A 17211-nucleotide genomic window follows, 5' to 3' on the forward strand; every position below is an offset into this window, starting at 1 on the left:
GAAGAGGGAGGGACGGGGCCCCCTGTGCCCCTCGGGACCAGTCGGGCGTGCAAGGGGCATTCCACGAAGGCGATCTGGGGAACGCCGCGCGCGCTGGGGCGAGGAGGCCGGGGCTTGCCGGCGGCCTGGGCTGGGGGCGTGGTGGAGAGCGGAGTGCGGGCACCTGGCGCAGGGAAGGAAGGGGGAAGCCTTTCGGGGGAGCGTGCGCCCTGGCGCCTGGTCGGGGTTCCAGGCGTCTAGGCTGCGTGGGGGCCGGGCAGAGTGCTGAGCCCCGAGCGCCGGCGGGGGGCGCCCCTGTGCGCCCACGGGAACCCTCCGCGTGCTCCGCGCCGGGAGGCGGGGGTGGGATTCCCCTCCGCCCCGGTCCTTCTCGCTGTTTCAAATCCTGGCGGTCATGCCCGGGTCTCAGCGCCCCCGGGATTCACACGATGGCAGTGGGTGTGCGGTATAGTCGTGCTGAATAGGGAATAAGCCCGTGTCCGCCACCTCCCCGTGGCCGCTCCAGAATCTCACGTGGGCGGGGTTAGCATAGGCCTGCGGGTGGAAGGAGGGTTTGGAAGCTGCTTAGCAAGTGCACAGTGTATGATCTGGGTGCGAGTCTTCACTTCCCAAGCCAGCCTTTAGTATCAGCCTTTAGTATTATCACTGCCCCCCCACCCCCTGCCCAGCCTTATAAAATGACTACATTCCAGAATTTAAATATTTCCCCCTGCAACGCTGGATTTGAAATCAGCTCCAGTCGAGAGGCAGTGTTCTGGTTAAGAGCCTGGGCTTTGGTGTGAAGACCTGAGTCCGTTCTGCACTGGCCAGTTTCCTATCCACTCTGACCCTCTTTCCTCTCATCTTTAAAATGGAAATAATAGTCAATGTGTATCTCCTAGGACTTGCTCTTAACTCATGAATAGTTAGGTCCCATTACAAAGAGCTGGGATCTATGTGTGTAGTTGTTACAAGCATGCTGGGAAGAAAGAGGGGATAGAAACTTGGGGTCATGAGAAGAGAGGGCTGAGGGACACAGGGCCTGCGGTCAAGGCTGTTGAAGGAGCTGAGACCGGGAGTTCCCTCCCAGGGAACTGGGCCGAGGGACTGAGGAGGGAGGGGCAGGTAGCAGCGAGGGCGTCCTGGGGTGGGAGAGTGGAGAGAGGAGCCTCTCTCTGGCCCATCTCCTTGGTTAAGAAGGAAGGAGCTGCTTATTGCAGCTGGAGGGAGGGAGTCATGATCGCAGACGGGACTTCCCGCCGCTGGCCGTGGGAGCCAAAGTGTGCTGAGGCACTTGAAGAGTCCCTGGTGGATGGAGTCCCGGCAACCTTTGCAGTGATCTCTGCCTCTTGATCACAGTTCAAAGAGGAAATCTCGCGGAGGTTTAAGGCTCAGCAGGATCAGCTGGTCCTGATCTTCGCAGGCAAGATCCTCAAGGATGGGGACACCCTGAACCAGCATGGAATCAAGGATGGGCTTACCGTCCATCTGGTCATCAAGACCCCGCAGAAGTAAGTTCAGGAGAGGAGCAGGTCCAGCTGCTGACTGGACCACTTTTCCCTGATACTTTCTCACCCACCTATGCCTGGAGGGTCTGTGCCTAGAGGACCTAGACCAAGACCAAGAAAGTGGCTCTTGAATGGGTTATGGGCTCCCAGGCAGGCTTATGGGCTCCCCTGCAGGGGAACGGATCCTGGATCCTGACTTACATCTCCCAGAATGCCCTGGAGACAGATGATCCTAGCTCCTCCTTCCGTATCTGACTGACTGACTACCCCCTAGCATCACCCCACCCCAGCTTCAGTGTTGCTTAGGATGCAGCCTGGGTTGGGGCAGTAGCTGCACACCAAACACCGAGGCGGTTGTCTTCCCTCTTCTTGTGTTCACGTAAACTAAGATTTTCTTCCTCTGTCCTCAGGGCTCAAGATCCAGCTGCTGCCACTGCTTCTTCCCCCTCTACTCCAGAGCCTGCCTCTGCGCCCTCCACCACGCCTGCGTCACCTGCCACCCCTGCCCAGCCCTCCACCTCTGGCAGTGCCGCGTCGGATGCTGGCAGTGGAAGCCGGAGGAGCAGTGGGGGGGGTCCCTCCCCAGGGGCTGGGGAGGGCCCCCCCAATGCTACCACATCCATACTCTGTAAGCCCTTAGGCACTGGGGGTTGGGGGAGAGCCGAGAGAAGGGAGAAACATGGTCCCCACTCATGATCTGATGGGGATAGAGGACCCTGGACATAGGACTTTCCAGTTAAGGGGAGCATGGGCAAAGGTTAGAGTGGGGGGAAATGGGGCTGGGATATGGGGAACTGGGGGTGAAGACATTATAGGTAGGGACAAAAGCGGGTCCAACAATAGCCAGCTGGGGAATATTGATTTACTCATTCAACAGGCCATCAGGGGGTGCCTTCTCTGTGCTCAGGACTATGCTCAGCTCCCAGCCTCTGCCACCAAGAGGGCTCAGTCTAGCAGGCTGACCTCTCTGCCAGCAGGTTCAGGGCCGGGGCTGTGGGAATGCCTGGGAAAGGGAGCTGCGCAAAGCAGAGGGGGCCCACCCTGGAGACCTGAACTCAGAGGCTCTGACCAGGTGGAGGAAGGGCTCCTGCAGCCGACTGTGACTCTGCCTCCTCCCCGCAGCTGGCTTTGGGGGCATCCTCGGCCTGGGCAGCCTGGGTCTGGGCTCCGCCAACTTCATGGAGCTGCAGCAGCAGATGCAGAGGCAACTGATGTCCAATCCTGAGATGCTGTCGCAGATCATGGAGAACCCCCTGGTCCAGGACATGATGTCTAACCCTGACCTGATGCGCCACATGATCATGGCCAACCCCCAGATGCAGCAGCTGATGGAGCGGAACCCTGAGATCAGCCACATGCTCAACAACCCTGAGCTCATGAGGCAGGTGGGTGTGAGAGAGTCCGTTCTGCGCTGGCCAGTTTCCTATCCACTCTGACCCTCTTTCCTCTCATCTTTAAAATGGAAATAATAGCCGAAACCGGTTTGGCTCAGTGGATAGAGCGTCGGCCTGCGGACTGAAAGGTCCCAGGTTCGATTCCGGTCAAGGGCTGGGGGTGTGCCTGCCCAGCCTTTCTTTCCCCACCTTGTCCTACCTTGATTTGTTCATTCATTTATTCAGCAGCCATGTTTTGTACACTCGGGGTCCAGTGATAAAAAGACACAGGCCTAGCTTTTCAGGAACTACTGGTCTTAAAGAAAAATGGGACAAGTGAGCAGACAATGATAATACAGAGTGATCAGTAATATCATACAGATAGTCACAGGGTCCCCCAGGGGCACAGCGTAGGCCTTGACTCTATACTCGGGCTCCAAGGAGGCCTCCTAGAGGAAATGTCACCCAAGCTGAGGTCCAAGCGAGGAAGCATGACCCAGAAGAAGGACCAATGGACAGCAAGTGCAAAGGCCTGGGAGTAAAAGATAGTAAGGTATTTGGGGAGCTTTGAGAATGGCCAGGGCCAAAGATCTGGGGATGGGAGTTAAAGGGTGTTGGTAGCATGGCCCCAGCTTGAATCCTTTCCCTCCTCAACATACCATTTACCAGGAGGCAGAGCTGGTGTTGGCCAGACAGACTAACCTGGCCTTGACAGCTGGCTCCACCACTAACTGGCTGTGTGTCCCCAGGCAGTGAGTCTCAGCCTCTTTTTTCTTCTGCAAAATAGGGACAGAGATACCTACTTGGGACCATTATTGTGGGGATTAAATGACTTGAATTCTGTAAATTAGTCCAACGCCTGTATGTAGTAGGTGCTCAAGAGATGTTAGTTTCTTACTCAATATCCTCGTGCTCCCTGACCCCTGACACCCCTGTGGGCCCCCTGAACCTGAAGGCGGGAAGCTGCTGCTGTGATCGCTTCTGTGATCATTGTGTCTCACAGGAAAGAGCCAACTAGAATGCCCACAGGGAAGATGGTTGGAACCAAAATGACAGGAAGGAAGGAAGTCTCGTCAACCCCGTTCTCCACCGCAGTAGGCAGACCCTGGACCCTGGACCCTGGTCCTGATGCAGGCCTCCTCCTCAGGCCCACCCTTGGCAGGCTTGGGCTCCCTGGTTCTAGGGCCCATTCTCTCTCTACCTTCCCCACCAGACGATGGAGCTTGCTCGAAATCCAGCCATGATGCAGGAGATGATGCGGAACCAGGACCGGGCCCTCAGCAACCTGGAGAGCATCCCTGGAGGGTATAACGCCCTCCGCCGCATGTACACTGACATCCAGGAGCCCATGTTCAGTGCTGCCCGGGAACAGGTGGGGCCAGGGGCTGGGGCGTCAGGTGGGTTGTCTGGCCAGAGATTCCCGACCTCCAGACCCAGGAGAGCCTGGGGTGCTGTCTGCTCCTCTTTCTAGTCCCACCCTCCACCCCTGAGGGTGGGCCTTGGCTTGGAAATGGTTCCCATAATGCATAGTCAGGGATGGTCCACCTTGGCATGGGACTGAGGCACTAGGGCAGAATGTAGCAGAGTTTCCCAGGGAAGTGGGTGAGGCATAGAGCCCAGGGATTTGATGTTCTGAAAAACTTCTGGCACCAGGGGCTCAAAAGTTGTGGGTCAGGCCTGGGGTCAAACAGAAGGGATACAACCTTCTAGAAGTGGTGTCATGCTGTTCATATAGTTTTTAACTGTCTCAAGTGTGGTCCCTAGATCACCTGTGGTAGAATCACCTGAGGAACTTGTTAATGGGGAGATTCCGGGTCCCCACCTTTGAGCTACTAAATGACTCAATCTCTGGAATCAGCCTCTGGGACTATGCACTTTTAAACTTAAAAAAAAATTTTTTTAATTGATTTTAGAGAGGAAGGGAGAGGGAGAGAAAGGTAGAACCATCAATGAAGAGAATCATTGATCTACTGCCTCCTGCACGCCCTCTACTGGGGATTGAGCCCACAACCCACAACCTGGGCACATGCCCTCCCAGAATCCAACTGTGACCTGGTTCATAGATTGACGCTCAACCACTGAGCCACACTGGCCAGACTGGGAATATGCACTTTAAAAATGCTTTATGAATTCTTTCCAAATGTACAACAAATATAGATAAAAATAGAGCATTCTGTCGTATCCATGTTGCCCTAAGATGTTGCCATATATAGTTTCAGTGCCTCTTTTGGTTCTTCTTTTTTTTTTTTAAGTTTTATTTACATCAAATACATTACACATTTACATTTTTCAAAATTCAAAAGGTACACAAAGTAAACAAAAGGGCATTTAAAAAGCATGGAAAGGAATACAAGCTCAATAAGTTATGCAAAAGGGATCCTATTTTCTTCTCCGACCACTTCTTTCTTACCCCAAGTTAATGAATGTTGTTAATATTTTGAATATTTTCCTGTACGTATTTAATATTTGCAAATAAGACATTACAGATAGAATAGCAGCCTTCTCTATGGTTTCCTTTCCTTCTCTAGAGCTAACTACCACCCTGAGGTTGGTGTTTGTCATTTTGATTCTTTGATTACCTATATATATATTCATAAGTAATCTATAGTTTTGTTTTGCATATTTTTCAACCTTCTAGAAGTGGCATCATGCTGTTCATATACTTTTTAACTTGCTTTTTAAACATTTTTTAAAACATATTTTTATTGATTTCAGAGAGGAAGGGAGAGGGAGAGAGAGATAGAAACATCAGTGATGAGAGAGAATCATTGATTGGTTGCCTCCTGCATGCCCCCTACTGGGGATCAAGCCCACAACCCAGGCATGTGCCCTTGACCGGAATCGAACTCGGGACCCATCACTCCGCAGGCTGACACTCTATCCATTGAGCCAAACCAGCTAGGGTGCTTTTTAAACATTTTTTAAAAGTTTTATTGAAGGATAATCAGTGTCAGAAAGGTGCACGTAAGTGTACAGCTTGATGGATCTCCACAAACTGAACACCCTCCCACAACCAGTGCTCTTTGGGAGGGAGGATATCACGCTATTTTTTCCTTGTGGAAAGGAAAAAGCACCATGTCCGGAGTGGCCCATGATATCCAGCAGATTCCTCGTTCCTGCTGCCTCTGTCCTACACCAAGTCTCCACAAATGAGTGTATGTCTTTCTGGCTCTGCTCAGTCCCACTGGTCTGTCTGTCTGTCCCTGCAGTGCTACCACATTGTCTAATTTAAGCCTGGACATCTGGCGGAGCAAATCCCCACCTTATTCTTAACATCATCTTGGTTATTTTGGAGATTGCTCTTTCAAATTTTAGAAACTGCTTGCAGGGATCAACTATGAATTTTTAAAGGAATTTATTTATTTTATATGTTACTTAAGTATTTAATTTAAAATGTATATCCAAGTAATGCATTCACCTAGTTTAAAAAAAAAAATCAAGTAGTTGAGAGAGGCTGATAAGCACTCCAGTTAATTCTGATGCACACTGAGGTGTGTGAGCCACCGGTTTAGCTATAGGAACATAGCAGTTGGCATCAACAAACCTGGGTTCGAATACCTGCTTCACCATTGTCTAGTGATGTGATTTTAAGTGAGTTTCCTCGCCCCTCTTTTTTTTTTTTTTTTTTTAAATATATTTTTATTGATTTTTTTACAGAGAGAAAGGGAGAGAGAGAGAGAGTCAGAAACATCGATGAGAGAGAAACATCGATCAGCCGCCTCCTGCACACACTGAGGTGTGTGAGCCACCGGTTTAGCTATAGGAACATAGCAGTTGGCATCAACAAACCTGGGTTCGCAGGCCGACGCTCTATCCACTGAGCCAAACCGGTCTCGGCCCTCGCCCCTCTAAGCCTTAGCTTCCTCATTTCCAAATGGAAGCAATATATTATAGCAGAGGTTCTCAATCATTTTGGTCTCAGGATCCCTTTATACTCTTAAAAATTATTGAGGATCCTCAAAAGCGTTTGTTTTCATGGGTTAGATCTGATATTCACTGTATGTAAAATTAAAACTAAGAAAATTTTTAAATGTTTATTAATTCACTTAAAAATAACAACAAATTCATTACATTAACATAAATAGCATATTTTTTTGAAAAAACTTTATTTTCCAAATCAGAACTTTAGAGGAAAGAGTGGCCCTGTTATGTTTTTTTGTTGTTGTTTTTTTACAACATGGCGTTTTTTTGTCGTTGATTCCTGTATGTGCCCTGACCAGGGATCGAACCTGCAACATTGGCATATTGGGACGACACTCTAACCAACTGTGCTATCTGGCCAGGGTGTTGTTTTGCATTTTTACAGACATCTTTAACGTCTGGCTACAAAGCAGCTGGATTCTCAGATCTGCTTCTGCATTCAGTCCACTGCAGTGTCACAAGTTATGTATGTAGTCCTTGGAAAACTCCACTCAATACTCATGAGAGAATGAACGTGAAAAATGCAAATTACGTATTAGAATTATAAAAATAGTTTTGAACCTTTCAGGGGTCCTAGGACCACACTTTGAGAACTGACATATTGGAGGGATATTGTAAACATTACAATAAATGGCAGCTGTTCTCACTATAGGGGGTTTAGGAAGAGAGATTTAGTCCTTAGGGTATACCAGGAAGAACAAAACCGGGCTCCAACGTTGGGTGCTAGTCAAGTCACCAGAACAGGAAATCTGAAACAGGGACAGAGACTGAAACCTGGTGCACGAACTCTGGCCTGCAAGCCCCATTATCTGAACAGGCATCTGGTGAGGTGAGAGAACCACCGCTCAGAGCAGCAGAGTGGTCCCATGACCCACTTTGAATAAACAGAAAAAGTGACTGGATGTGAAACTGCAAACCGCACGGTGGGGAGGGCTGAGGCTGCTCAGAGACCTGCTTAGGTCAGGACAGCCTAGGAACTCAGGACAGAGGCTGAGCCAGGGAAATGGGGCTGGGACTTCCCCAGCAAGCACACCCCTTGGACAGAGGGCGGAGGTTCAGGTAGCACCATAGGATGGTCCAGACCCTGAGATAATCCTGAGTGACTTGGTGGGAGCCGGGTGCTGAGGGGATGAAGCATCTGGTCTGAGGAGGTAGGCTGGGCGTGGGGGGAGGAGATTGGAGGCCTAGAGATGTGCTCTGGGGGGACGGAACCCACATAGGGGACCCAGGCAGCGAGGGAGGAGGCTCTGGGGAGTTAGTATTGGGCCAAGGTGGTCGGAAAAGGGGCAGCTGGAGGCAAATCAGCGTTGAAGGGAAAGCCAGCACTTACTTATTGAGCACCTACGAGTGTCAGGAGCAGGGTGCGAAGGTGAGTCCAATGTCTGTGCCTGAGGAGCTGAGGAAGACGATCTCGCTGCACACTGGGAATGTGTGTAAAGTACTGTGGAACACAGAGGAGGCTAGAGACTGAATATTTAGAGCAGGGGTCCTCAAACTTTTTAAACAGGGGGCCAGTTCACTGTCCCTCAGACCGTTGGAGGGCCAGACTATAGTTTTAAAAAACAACTATGAACAAATTCCTATGCACATTGCACATATCTTATTTTGAAGTAAAAAAAACAAAACGGGAGCAAATACAATATTTGTATTTGCATGTGGCCCGCGGGCCGTAGTTTGAGGACCCCTGATTTAGAGCCACCAGGAGAGCCGGGAAGTTTCCAGTTATCTGAGGGGTTCAGTTATCCAGTCATTAGCATCAGCCAGCTCCGCCTGCAGGATAGGGGTGGCACTGCCCATTGTGGGGCTAAAAATTGAGCTGAGGATTCCTAAGGTCTCAGATCTCTCTCCCTTTCCTGGGAAGGGGAGGCTACTAGGTGAGAGGAAAGAAGGGGTGTAGCCCTTGTCCCTGCTTTGTTTCAGTCCTTAACCCGAACCCTTTCCCTCCTCCCAGTTTGGCAACAATCCCTTCTCTTCCCTGGCCGGGAACTCCGACAGCTCATCTTCCCAGCCTCTGCGGACTGAGAATCGAGAGCCCCTCCCTAACCCCTGGAGCCCCTCGCCCCCCACCTCCCAGGCCCCCGGGTCCGGTGGGGAGGGCACCGGAGGATCGGGGACCAGCCAGGTGCACCCGACAGTCTCGAACCCCTTTGGGATCAATGCGGCTAGCCTGGGGTCAGGTATGTCCTAGGGTGGAAGGAGCATAGTGGGTCTCCAGGGCAGTTCCTCTGGCCCAGGACTGAATGGGGTTCATACTGTTTCAGAATATTGAAGACAGAGGTGAGACTATGGAAGCCACAGAGGAAAACAGTGGCTCCACCCCTCAGAGAGTGAGGGTTGGTTCCAACCAGGCCCTGATACCATTGGGAGTGACCTAAGTAATGGCTCACCAATAAACCAGCCCCACCTTCTAAGCTGTTTCAGCACAAGTGGTACTGTCCAGCGTAAATGGGTCAGACTGGGGATGAGGGTGTGGAGAGGAACCAGGGCGGACCTGGGGACAGGCAGATGCGGGGGCGGGTGGGGGTGTATGTTTACAGAGCTACCATGTGCAGGTTGTGACTGCACGACCCTGGGGGTGCCCCACTTATCTGGACTCTGGCTGTACTTACGACCCAGAGGATGTCTTTGGTAGATGCCCTGATTTCTCTGTTCCCTGGGGGATATCTTTATTGGGAAAGTCCCTTCCCCTCTATGTGCTTCAGTTCCCTTATTTATAAAATAAGGGACTTGAACCTGACTCATGGTTTTAAAAGTCCGCTCCTGAATTCTGGGGGGTCTGGGCCACCTTCAGGATGGGAAAGGACCAAAGGGGAGAGGCTCCAGGCCTCCTGCTCCAGCCCCGACCGTGCTGGGTTTCTGCATGAGATTTGGTTTGAGGAAAGAGTCTCTGCTGCTAAGACAAGTTTGGAAACCATTGATCTACGTGATCTTTAGTCAAATCCTTTCCAACTCTGACATTCTGTGAGCTTGTGAGAGGAACAGGGCATGAATCAGACCCAGTTTCCAACTGGCTTGTCTTGTCCTGAGCAGAGTGGATGGGAAAGGGGCCGGGCCCCAGCAGGAGTCAGCAGAGCCCGGACCACGCCCAGGACCTGGGCGCCCATTGTCCCACTGCCTTTCTGAGTTCTGTAGCCACTCAGTGTCTGAAGGAAGGTAGGTTGATGTGGCATCGGTTTCCATCTGGACGCCCTCTCTCCTGTGTGGTTTGTTTTTCCTCCTTGCCTTAGGGATGTTCAACAGCCCGGAAATGCAGGCCCTGCTCCAGCAGATCTCCGAGAACCCCCAGCTGATGCAGAACGTGATCTCCGCCCCCTACATGCGCAGCATGATGCAGACGCTTGCCCAGAACCCGGACTTTGCCGCTCAGGTATGGAACTGTCCGGGGGAGTGCACGGGGGCAGTTACTTGTGGTCAAAACACTCGGGAGCCAGACTGCCTGGGTTTGTATCTCAAGCATCAGCACTTCCTTGCTGTGTAAGTTAAGCAAGTGACTTAACCTCCCAGTTTCCTCAGCTGTAAACTGGTAACAGTAGTTCCTCATAGGTTTGTGAGGATTAAATGAGTTGATGCATATAAAGTGCTTTGAACTTGGCATGGCACATCGTAGGCACTGTGTCCTCGGTCATTATCAGACCCAGGGCTGAGCAGCCTGGCTCCTGATGTCATCACTGCCCGGAGTATAGTTCTATTTCCTCTCGCTGTCCCACTTAGGCCTTCAGGATACTTTGAGATCCTTGGAAAAGCTGGCCAGATTTCCTGCAGTGGTAGGGGTGCCGAGGGAGACTGAGGCTGTGGGGGATTCTGAGGGTGGGTAGGCCCAGGCCTCCCCCTACTACCTTGACCCTGGCAGATGATGGTGAACGTGCCGCTCTTCGCGGGGAACCCCCAGCTTCAGGAGCAGCTCCGCCTGCAGCTCCCCGTCTTCCTGCAGCAGGTCAGTGAGGAGCCTAGAGGGCAGGGGGTGGACCCTGAAGCCCAAGGGGTGGAACTGCAGGGACGGGGCAGAGCTCGGCCCTGGACTCAGGGTTTAGGCTGCTTCCTGTCTCCTGCCACCTCCCATTGCCTTTCTCTGCTCATTTCCCACCAGATGCAGAACCCAGAGTCACTCTCCATCCTTACCAATCCCCGCGCCATGCAGGCGCTGCTGCAGATCCAGCAGGGATTGCAGACCTTGCAGACTGAGGCCCCCGGGCTGATACCCAGGTGAGGGTAGGAGGCAGGTGGGCAGCAAGGTTCTGGCGACTTCTCCCCTCACCCCCTTCCTCTGCCAGTCCGAGCAGCCATTGTGTCTGTTTTCCTGTTTCCTCCAATTGCTTTCCTTCCGGATCTCATGTTCCCATCCCTTCCTCAGAGGCCATCTCCCACCTTTTGGTCTCTCCTGTCTGCAGTCTTGGCTCCTTTGGGATGTCCCGGACCCTCGCACCCTCAGCAAGCAGCGCCGGGCCTGCACCCGAGGCCCCCACCTCCTCACCAGCCCCACCAGCCACTTCTCCCACGGGGGCTTCCAGTGCTCAGCAGCAGCTCATGCAGCAGATGATCCAGCTTTTGGCAGGAAGTGGAAACTCACAGGTACACGGGGCAGCGGGGCGGGTGCTGGAACTGCCACTCCATCCTGGTGGTGTCAGGGTCGCAGTAGGATGGAGAGAGCAGAGCAGGCTTTGGAGGCAGCCAGCCCTGGCTTTACACCCTAGTCTGCCACTTTCTAGCCTTGGGCAAGTTACTGATCTTCCCTCAGTTCAGTTTCCACAGCTGTGAAATGGAGATGAGAACAGTAATAGCACTTACCATGTGCTCGGTACTGTTCTCAGTGCCTCATTTAATTTATTTCTCACAACAGCCTTGTGAGGGAGCTATTATTATAGTTCCTGTGTTACAAAAGGAGAAAACTGAAGCCCAGAGAGATGAGGGGGCTTGCTCAGTCTAAAGCCAGTAAGTAACGGAGCCAAGACTCAAACCGAGGCATGCTGGCTCCAGGATTTACACCGTAACTACTGTGTTTTACCACTTCCACTCATATCATGGGATTCTTTTTTTTTCTTTTAAAATATTTTTATTGATTTCAGAGAGGAAGGGAGAGAGAGATAGAAACTTCAATGATGAGAGAGAATCATTGATCGGCTGCCTCCTGCATATCTCCTACTGGGCATGTGCCCTTGACCGGAATCGAAACCGGGACCTTTCAGTCCTCAGGCTGACACTCTATCCACTGAGCCACACCGGCTAGGGTCATGGGATTCTTTTGATAATTAAAGCAGCCTCCATCTCTGAGACCTGAGAAGAGGATTCTGGGAGGTGAGGTAACGAAAGCCCTGGGGTACTAAGTGAAGGCTAGGGGTTTGAGGGCGTGAGGATGACCTCGGGAAAACCTCGAACCTTTCTCCGGCCTTTGTAACTCATCTGGGGAAAGCCTGTCAGTAGAAATGTAGGTATGCCCAGCTCTGCAAAAGCTGAACCAGTGATCGCCAAGGTTGAGCCCCACTTAAATCCTGTGGGTGGCATGGAGCGCTGGACGGGGCTCTTGTGCAGCAGCCAGGTGGCCTGTGATTGCTGGGCTCCGTCCAGCTCTGAGTCTTCTGTTCATGGTCTAGGCTAGTGCTTCATAAACATCCTTTGGGAAAACACTTCCAGGAGATATTTATAGGAGTGTCACATAGGAAAAACCTCCTCTTTTGTAAATAGCTATGTTTGTGGATTGGTTAAAATTAAACAGATTCTTTCTTTCCTGGAGCCATTCTCAGGCCTTTACTCTGACTGTATGTGTGAGGATGGCTAGGAGGGGTTTAGAGGTGGTGTTTAGTACACATCTTATCCACCACCGCGCATTTGGCGTTTGGAGTACCTGTTAACATCTCCAGACTGTTGATGGGAAGTGGTTAGGCATATAAGCTGGCCGAAGCCTGTCTGTTACTTTGAAATTTTAAGAAAGACACCTCCACCTCATTATCACACAGTTGTTTGCAGCTCACCACCCTGCTCCATTGATTGACTCTGAGGATGTTCGAGAAGACCTACAGGTTGTCTTCTCTTCGTTATAAACCCCCAGCTTCTGAAGTTGGTCCTGTGTCCGCTTCACAAGGCCTGTCCCCTGTAGGTGCAGACGCCAGAAGTGAGATTCCAGCAGCAGCTAGATCAGCTCAACGCCATGGGCTTCATCAACCGGGAGGCTAACCTGCAGGCCCTGATTGCCACAGGAGGGGACATCAATGCGGCCATTGAGAGACTGCTGGGCTCTCAGCTCTCCTAAGCCTGTGGCCGTGCCTCCTGCTTCTCCCTTCCCTGGATGCCACCTCTGGTTCCTGTCGGCTCCTTCCCTCTGCCGCTTGTCATCCCTCTGTCTGCTTCCTGTCCTCTTCAGACACAGGGTGGCTTTAGAGGCGTGGACCCCAACCCTGTAGCTCTGCCTGAGAATTTTGGTTCTATTTCTACTTCTTCCGGAATCTTCTCTCCTGCTCCTGCTTGAGCAGAACTATTTAACGGTCTTCACAGTTTTGTTGATGGGCCCACAACCGCCTTTGCAATCTTCACACTTCTCCGTGGCAGCACAGAGTTGAAGGAGGAACCGACTCTCTGGTTATTGGAACATGGTCTTTCACCTGCACCACTAGGGTTTTGCTGGTCTCATGTTTACTTTTGGTAACTCTCTTCTTTCTTTCCCCATCCCCTCTCACCTCCAGCCTAACCAGGGCTGGAACTCCATCCTCGGAAGGAGGGGCAGGTGAAGCAGGCCGAGATTTTCCTCCTCGCCCCTGAAGTGCTTTTTAATGGGGTCTGTTGGGACCTCCAGGGCGAGGAAGATGCCTGTTCTTCCTGTCTGAAGGAGGAGATAGGACTGTGTCTGAACAAGGAATTAACCAGCCCTGGACCAGCCCAACAGAGACTGGTGCCCAGGAGAAGGGCCTGAGATTTCTGGAGGAAGGGAATGGGCAAAACAGCCCGAGGAAAAGGCTTGGAAGTTGAATTGACAGTTAGGAAGTGGAAGCACTAATTGCTCTATTAGGCAGGAGAGCCCTGGTTCAGGCGTGGCAGAGGAGACGTAGAGATGCGAATGTAGCCTGAGTTGAAAGGGGCTCAATGAAGCTAAGGGAGATGGCTCACGAGGGGCCATATTAGCTCCATTTCCTCAAACACACGTGCTTATGTACACACACACACATTTCCATGAACCCAGGACCTGTCTGTGTCCCCAGGTACCAGTGATTTGAGCCCCCTTTAAAAGACATGAAGTGGGTTGGGGTCTGGCTCGGCAGTGGGTGTGTGGTGGTGGGGTGCATATGGGTTGAGTAGAAGTGGATTCTTTGCTGATTTCTGGTTCAGAGCTCCCCCCTCCAGAGAAATAGGCAAAAGGGCTAGTCTAGGGCAGGAATATGTACAGCCCAGGGAGCTAGGTCCCTTGGGCCTCTGGATGCTGGGTAACCCAGGGGTAGTGTGGATACTCCTTCTACCGGAACTGTGACCAACACCCTTACACCCCTCTCCTGATTGCTTCAGGGGATGGTAGAAGGGTCTTTCCATCTAGAGCCCCTGGCCCTTGCCCTTTGAGTTCTTCACTGTTTCCCTCCAGGCCAGAAAGTTCTATTTGAGACAGGAAAGGAGAGGCTGGCAATGCTGCCTGTGATCTGGAGTTGGACGTGACTATACTGGAGCACAGGGGAGGCTCATATCACCTCCTCTCTCTGCTACTCAGCCCAGCTGCTTGGCGGGCCCATGGCTGAGAATATGGAGGCATGAGGAACAGGATTTTCTCCCAGTGGGAAAGGGCCCCAAGCACTCCAGAGAGGATGTCTGCGTGGCTCCTCTCCATCCTTCCCTCAGCTCCCACACTGGCCTTTGTAAATAAATGACGTGGTCTTTGTTGTGAGTGTGTCTTGGTGTTTGTTTGGGGGGGGGGGGCGGGGGGGAGAGGGGGGAGGCTAGCTGAAGACAGCTTCTTGGTCTTAGAGGGTTTTTATAAAGTGGATCTAGAGGAATTTGAAGTTCGGTTCACTTACCACAGATGTTAAGAAACACTGAAAGTTAAGGGATAACTGGTCATGGGATATCTATAACCCATGGTTTAGGAATGAGAAAGGTTGCATTCTTCCATTCCCCATCCCCAGACCATAAAATACCAGATTCCTCATCCTACCCCCCACCCCCACCCACACTGGTCAATCTGGGAGAGGAATGTATACTTTTTTAAAAATATATATTTTTATTGGTTTCTACAGAGAGGAAGGGATAGAGATAGAGAGTTAGAAACATCGATGAGAGAGAAACATCGATCAGCCGCCTCCTGCACACTCCCGAGCCCACAACCCAGGTATGTGCCCTTGACCGGAATCGAACTTGGGATCCTTCAGTCTGCAGGCCGATGCTCTATCCATTGAGCCAAACCAGCCAGAGCGAGGAATGTAACTTCTTTTTTTTTTTTTAATTTTTTTATTGCTTAAAGTATTACAAAGGGTATTACATATGTGTCCTTTTTTTTTCCCCCGCCCTTGACAATCCCCTGGCCTCCCCTACCCAGGAATGTAATTTCTGTCTGATCTTTTGGCAAGACCGCTCTCTCCTTACCTCAGGTAAATAGGTAAAAAAAACACACAGCCGCCAAAAAAACCCTTGCATCTAGATCTTATGCAGGTGGAGTTTAGTAGTTCTTAGTCTTGATCTCTGAGACTAATGTGTGAACTTTTATCATGTATAGTGAGGTTATGGCCTGGAGTTCTGTGATACATGAATAAATCATGGTGGGAGGTTCCACTTCTGATTATGGTAGTCTGGATATTTTATTTAATTTATTTACTTTTTAAAATATATTTTATTGATTTTTTTACAGAGAGGAAGGGAGAGAGAGAGGGATAGTTAGAAACATCAATGAGAGAGAAACATCGATCAGCTGCCTCCTGCACACCCGCTACTGGGGATGTGCCTGCAACCAAGGTACATGCCCTTGACCGGAATCGAACCTGGGACCCTTCAGTCCGCAGGCCAGCCCTCTATCCACTGAGCCAAACCAGTTAGGGCAGTCTGGATATTTTAGACCAACATTCTCACTAGAAAATTTTTAAATTTTTTTATTGATTTTAGAGAGCGAGCGAGAGAGAAACATTAATTTGTTGTTCCACTTAGTTATGCATTCATTGGTTGCAAGGTTGAACTTGCAACCTTGGTGTATCAGGAGGATGCTCTAACCAACTGAGTTACCTGGCCAGGGCCTCACTAGAAATTTTTACAGTTGGATGCAATATATGTTTAAAAAATCTAAAAAGCATCAAAGGGCCAATAAGATTGGCTGGGAATCGAGAGAGGAAAAATGGCCTAAAGACTACCTTTGTCCTGGGAGTTTTTGCCACTTGGAAAAAAGTTCCTGAGAGGATTTGAGGACCTTGAAGGATAGGGAGACAAAAAGTTAGAATCTGGGGAGAGCTAAAGATAGGGATGCTGGTAAAGATCCAGCATTTGACCTAGGACCCTCTAGAGGTGGCTCAGAAGTAAGCCATTCCTCATACTCAGCAGCCTAGCCTCCCACCATTCTGGGTGGTCCAGAAATTCTTAAGCCTCAAATTTAGGAATAAGATGATCCCAGATTACTATCATATCCAGATGCTTGGTAGGATCAAGCAGAAATCTCGAGGAATGTAACATCAACCTAGACCTCAAAACTATTATAATAATTTTTAAAATATAACATCAACCACAATAAAAATTAAGCAGTTGAAGAGATAAGGCAATGTAAATGAGACCAAATAGAAATGACAGACAATAAACAGACCCACGGCAATTCCACATATTGAAATTATACAAGTGAAAACAAGAAGATAAAAGCCAACCTTAGAAATTTCAGCAGAGACATGAAACTATAAAAATGGACATAGCATGCCCTAGCCGGTTTGGCTCAGTGGATAGAGCCATCCTGCAGACTAAAGGGTCACGGGTTCGATTTCAGTCAAGGGCATGTGCCTTGGCTGGATCCCCACCTGGTGGGGGTGCATGCAGGAGGCAACCAATTAACCAATGGATGTGTCTCTCCCATCTGTGTTTCTGTCTCTTCCCCCCTCCCTTCCACTCTCTAAAAATTAGTGGGAAAATGTCCTCGGGTAAGGATTAACAAAATAAACAACATTGACTCTAAAACAAAAATGACAATGTCTCATGGCGTTTAAAATCTATAGAAAGAAAATTTAAGTATGTGACAACAGCACAGGAGTCAGACTGGTACATGGAGTTAGCACCTCAAAGGAATTCAAAATAAAGCTCAGGGCTTGGTTACTTACTGGATGTAGGGGGTGACTAAGTGTCCTGCCTAGAACTAGAATTCTAGTAACCCTGAGAAGAATAGCTTTTCTCTAATTCCTGGTTCGACAGTACACTCGCCATTCTAAATATATGATCAAAATCTCTAGGTATGCCAATTCCGCAAAGCAGCTGATCAGGTGCTGGCCACATACGGT

General features: G+C 50.4%; 1 protein-coding gene across 1 annotated transcript; it reads left to right on the forward strand.

The window, feature by feature from the left end:
• Nucleotides 1–1332: 1332 nt before the first annotated feature.
• On the forward strand, nt 1333–14639 carry UBQLN4 (ubiquilin 4; the record flags this gene model as incomplete). Its single annotated transcript, XM_014463545.1, has 10 exons — nt 1333–1490; nt 1898–2115; nt 2610–2872; nt 4074–4232; nt 8733–8958; nt 10009–10148; nt 10632–10715; nt 10869–10984; nt 11170–11350; nt 12873–14639. Coding segments are annotated over 10 exons (1698 nt in total), but the record flags the coding sequence as incomplete, so codon positions are not given.
• Nucleotides 14640–17211: the final 2572 nt, after the last annotated feature.

The sequence above is a fragment of the Myotis lucifugus genome, unplaced genomic scaffold (assembly GCF_000147115.1).
Source record: "Myotis lucifugus unplaced genomic scaffold, Myoluc2.0 scaffold_211, whole genome shotgun sequence".
Taxonomy (NCBI): domain Eukaryota; kingdom Metazoa; phylum Chordata; class Mammalia; order Chiroptera; family Vespertilionidae; genus Myotis; species Myotis lucifugus.